The sequence below is a fragment of the Melospiza georgiana genome, chromosome 3 (genome assembly GCF_028018845.1).
Source record: "Melospiza georgiana isolate bMelGeo1 chromosome 3, bMelGeo1.pri, whole genome shotgun sequence".
NCBI classification, from domain to species: domain Eukaryota; kingdom Metazoa; phylum Chordata; class Aves; order Passeriformes; family Passerellidae; genus Melospiza; species Melospiza georgiana.
Window position 1 is genome coordinate 39423157 of NC_080432.1, and position 5498 is coordinate 39428654.

Consider the following 5498-nt stretch of genomic DNA (forward strand, 5'->3'; position numbering starts at 1 on the left):
TGATTAGGGATAAACTTTTAGCCTTGTTCTGAAGTTCTGAAGTGAAGCAGAGTGGATTTAATTCAGGCCTTAAATCTCCCTTGAATGTAATTTATTTAGTACAGCAATATGGGGCCTCACATTTTTTATAAGTAGTGTTCAAGTATTTATTACATAAATTAGTTTGTCTACAAACTATGACCAATTCCAGATAATACTTGACCTACAGTTCTATACCTGTAGTCGTATTTGACCTTAAGATAATTTTGTAGTTATTAAATGTTTAATCTTTAGAAGTATCATTTATACCAGGAAATTTACTTAGACAAGTACTATCAGTAATTTAAAAATGCTTTCATACAGTTTGCTCACTTTATCCATTTTTTATTTGCAGTTGAAAAATGAAGAAAATGATACATATGAGGAAAATCTCCATTACCCTTTTCTTCTCATTTTAACCAAGCAGAGATAGAAGATTGCACCTTTTTTTTTAAGACGGACTGCTGAAAATTAATCCATGTATGTGGATGGTCAGGCAATGTAGAATGTTCATTTTCCCCCATTTATGTCCCTGAATCATAATTGGGGAAATATTTCTAATCTAAATGCTGAGAAAGATATTGTCACTCGTTTGGCAGAGTATAAACATTGAGACATCTTTTTTTTGTATAATTTTAGAAGTTTATTTTTCCAATTATATTCCAGCCTTAAACTGATAGGACTTCACATGTATGCATTAACAAAGGTGTAGAGCTGACTTCCTTCTCTGTTGTGCCTTTAAACTTGCATGTACTTTGTTGATCTCTTTAAATGCTATTTTGAGGTGTATTTGAAAATATATGGATAATATAATTTGTGAGCTTAGATAATTGGTTGTAAAGAAGTGAATGCATTGACACTTAATTAATAAGGAAATAGTTGTCTGAAGATCTTCTTAAAGTGTACCTATTGAATGCTTGTATTTTGCTGCCTTTTTTTTTTAAATTCCACTGTTGATTTTTCTATCCATGATTGAAATGTCCTCATTTGTTTTAGTGTTGAAGGCCCCTTTTCTATATGTGTGTATGTATGTTTTTTTCCAGCAGGACTTTTCCTCCTGTAGATGTATAAGAAATTATGCATCAGACAAAAGCCTCATAAACTGACCATTTGTCCTTTGGACACAATAGCCTGCCCAGCCCCTCTGCTCCTCCTCTCCAATTATGTGTGATTAGTCTCAGTGTGTTGTGTCAAGAAGGGGGAGTGTGCTGAGTGCTTATTATCTGTTTAGGTACAAGAAGAGCACATTTAGGTTCTGACTATGAATGGAAAGTGAGTCTTTATCAGGACTAAAATCTAAATGCTACTATCCTAGAAATTGCTTTCAAAAAAACAAATGCTTTTTTTTGATAAATTCCAAGAAACACTGTAAGAACTAAAGGATTTTATAATGTAATCAAACTCTCTCCCTTGAATTAGTTTATATTGTGATATACTGTGGCCCATATATTTGATATATACTTAATGTGGTTTTTCTTGTACTGGAAAAGACATAAATCCCACAAAAAAAAAACAGGAGCAGTATTTGATTTCTTAACAGTTTAACAGACTGTTTTAATGACTTCTCAGCAGCAGTCTTTAAACCACAACACTTTTAAAATGTTGAAAAAAAGAGAGAGGCAGAGACCATGACTGAGAGAGGAAGGTACTAGCTGCAAGCAAGTGTAGAGAATCCTGTTGAAATACATTAATTAAAAGAATTGCAATTTGACAATAAGCATTCTTCCATATTCAACTCATTGGCCAGCATGTAAACCACAAACTCCTGAAAGTCTTTTGCTCTTCTGCTTCTTCCCAAATAAATTTCTTCACTACCAGTTTGCACGTCCTTGTATTCAGTACTTTTTATGCTCCATTAGAGCACCTAGATGGATCTCAGAAGGCATAGGTCAAGTCGCAGTTAGATCATACATTTCTTTCGCACAAAAACTTGAATTGCAATGCCAAGTGATGGGCTAACATCACAATAACAGCAATTTATTCCTCTTTTGATAAAAAGCAGCCTATTCTCGGTGTTAGATAAAGACCAGGGGCAATGCAAACCAACCATTTATCCTAGAACTGAGTAGTATAGCTGGTATGAGTTTCATATTCAAACTCCTGTTGGAAAATACTTGTGCAGTAAGAAATCAAAAGCATTTAGGAGTAATTTGAAATTGCTGTGAAGATGGCTTTAGTGTAATTAGTTTTGTTTTGTTTGTCCCACACAGCAGCGCCTTTGTTTCTCTAAAAGCATGTACAAGGAAATCTTCATAATCAACAAAGCAGTGTGGAAAATAGCGCAATATTAAAATTTGCAAACCTTTTATTTTGGAGAGGACTTGAATGTCTGCTGTACAATAATCTAATAAAGATTGTTAGTTGCCAAAAATAGAGGCAGCCTCATTTGAAAATTGCGGTTTTAGCTCTAAGAAGAAGACAGTTTTACTCAAATTCGTAGCTGATAATTGCTTTTTATTTCTTTAGTGTCTGTCGTTTGAGTTGAAGGCTTTGCACAGGTGCTGCCGTCCCTAAAGTGTGTAATTGATGGCTTGTTTACCAAAGATGCATTTAGGTTTCATCCTGCAAACTCATATTGGAGCTCCACAGGCAGTAAAGTTACTCATCTACATAAGTGCTTGCAGGTTTGGTCCATGTACACATTTTTAGAGGTACATAAACACATTCTCTTTTTGATTTTTTTTGTTTTAAAATGGGTGTTGAAAAGTCACAGATATAAGATTTACATGAGGCACTAAGAGTGTTCTCTTTTAGATACATCTCTGAGTCCCTTGCATCAGTAGGTATTTGAATTGTTTCTGAGCACTTAAATTTTAATAAAAATACAGTGTTTATTAATGCATCAAATATCTTTGCTAAGAAAATGTTAGGCAGTTTGTCAAATCATGCTTATAAAATGTATCCGAGTCTTTTATGTCATGTGTTTTAACTAGTCTCTGATACTTGGTATATTTTTAATGATATAATTTACAGTGTTCTGTAACAGAATATTGAGCTTAATTACTTTGTGTTTGCAAAGCATTTGAAGTTGAATGACACCATGCAAGAGCTATGCTGGCTTGAGAATGGAAATGTTAGGCTGATACAAGATTTTCTTCACATATTTTGGTAATTCTTACAGCAATGCTGTGTCTTCTTTCTCAGAGAAAAATGGCAGAGAGGAATGGTATTTTTGTGGACGTCCATTCCTTGGGCACAGCTCTCATGCACCTGGTGCCACTGACAGTTGGTTGTGTAATCTTCAGGATATGAATGATCAAGAAGAAAGTATTCTATTTCCTGCTGTGAGATATGGCAACACCTTGCTTAAAAATTGCAAACTAGTCCCAACTGATAGCATTCTGCAACAGTGGGGAAAATCTTTCAATTTAGGAAGTAAATTAGATCTGAAACAAAAAATATCTTAGGAATGTGAGATGAGGGAGGAGATATTGCGATCTCAGGTACCAGTCCAGCTTCAAAATCCTTATTAGACAAGTCATTCATATTTTGCCTGTGATTTTAATGGCTATATGTTTGCACAAGGAGGAAAGCTGGATTAAAATTGTTTCCCCCCACAAAAAGCATCTTTATATCTTGAGCCTGGCTGCAAACAGTCTATCAAGTGTTACATCTCCATTACAACTCTCCTTCGCTGTTCCCTGAACAAAAGAGGATGCAGTGGGTGGAGCTTTTGATACTCCTCTTGATATGGCAGGTGGCACAGCTGATATGGCGGGGGAAGAGGAAGAAGGCAGCAACACATGAAAGTCAAACAGCGCACTGTTTTATTACCCACTCTCTCTAATGCAAGAGGGGGATAACCAAGTCCTTGTTTTTTCACAGGAGAAAATATAAACATGTAGTTTAACCTGGATTTTAATGTTTGGGGGTTTTTTTCCCCAGTGTGTAGGTTTCTTCTTTTTTAAGGCAGGAATTTTTAACAGTGATGTCAAACTGCAAATTCCTTTTACTCTTTTGAAGGGTTTTGAGAAACTGGAAGAAAGTACTAGGACAGCATGCACTGGTGGGTATGTCTAGGATGTTTTCTGCACAGCCTGGTCATCCCATGCTGTTTCTCAGAAGGAGGCGATTTTTTTTGCTATATTTTTATTTGCTTTTTATATTGTCTTGAGTCTGATTAAGGTGGTGTCTCCACTGCCATGTATTGGTAGTCTAACACTGGTTTTAAGCCCACTAGTATCTTTTGAAAGCTTATTTTGAAAGTTGATTTTCAATATGATTCTCATCTGCAGTGCAACAGCACTTATTAATGCAATCAAAATGAGGGCACCCTCATTCAAAATCCCATAAAGCTATAAGAAGTACTTAGTAAATTTGCAGATGAATTTGTAAGTAAGGAGGGGACCCCTCCAAATGATACCCATTCCTCATATGAGGAAACCTGAAGCACTGCCAGTATTGCTGTCTCCATTGCCTACAGCAATTTAGAAATCAGGCAGTGCACTCCAGAACTGACCCCAGATTTGATTTTGTAAGGCCCGCTGCTGCATCTCCTCTGCAAGATCCATCTCCCTCTCCAACCTGTGGACTCTGTTCCAACAGCTGAATGTAACAAACCTAACTTTTCTTTCCCATTTTTAAAGGGTCTAGCCTATTACAGCTCCTTGCTTAGTCAGCAGCTGGCTTGCTGCCAAAAAGCCCAGCATATTGTTGTGGCTGGGTAAAAGCTGGATATTTTCCATGGCTGTCCAACAGCGGCACTGGATCTTCATTGTCTTCTCATGTGTAAAGTGTGTGGAAAGTAGAGGGAAGATGCATGAAGCGTTAGTCCAGATGGCATTCCACAGCCTGAGAAGAAACATCTTGACCCTCGAATCTGGGTTAAACTCAACAGATGCCAAGCCCCCAAAAACAAAGAGCTGTTGTGGCTGACAACAGCAAGGGAGAGGTAGGCCTTTGGTAACAGAAAGTATCTTTTATTTTGGATGCATTTCCCTGCAGATAACCAAAACAGTGTCACTTGTAGAAGATTGCTTATTAAAAACAAGCAAAAAAATGATGGTTGTCTGCATTAGGCATCGTCCCCCTTCAGTTGTAAAATGTTGCCCCTGGGTGATGGGTTATGCTCACAGAAAGGATTTGAACATTCAGACTGCGCTGTGCCCTGACAGAGCCTGCATGCTAAAAGACCTGTTATTTTTTCCTGACTCTGACTCCAATTAATGTACTTTTTAAATGATTAAACATATCATGCTGTGACTTCTGAAATGTCAACAAGCTTCGAAACTTGGGAGACAGGAATGTAATAAAATAAGTAATAGGAGATTCAATAGTTAATAGAGGCCCTGAAGTGTGAGTGTATACAGTAGCTGTATATTGGAAACTGTGCAAATGAAGATGGCTTAGTATTGCAAACTGAGGAAGAAAATTGTTTTTAATTAGCACCTTCATAAGAACTGCTGATTAATACTGTTTGGTTTGGTGAAAAGCTTTCAGCTGAGTAATTTGTACAGCCATTACAACAGTTTTGTTAGACC

At 36.7% G+C, this 5498-nt stretch overlaps 1 protein-coding gene across 1 annotated transcript in view; it reads left to right on the forward strand.

The window, feature by feature from the left end:
- Positions 1–2391, forward strand: part of CAMKMT (calmodulin-lysine N-methyltransferase) — a 211683-nt gene extending 209292 nt beyond the window's left edge. The window contains exon 11 of the mRNA XM_058021049.1: positions 374–2391. Coding sequence (XP_057877032.1) covers positions 374–451 — 78 coding nt within the window. The 3' untranslated portion in view covers positions 452–2391. The remainder of the gene's footprint in view (positions 1–373) is intronic.
- Positions 2392–5498: the final 3107 nt, after the last annotated feature.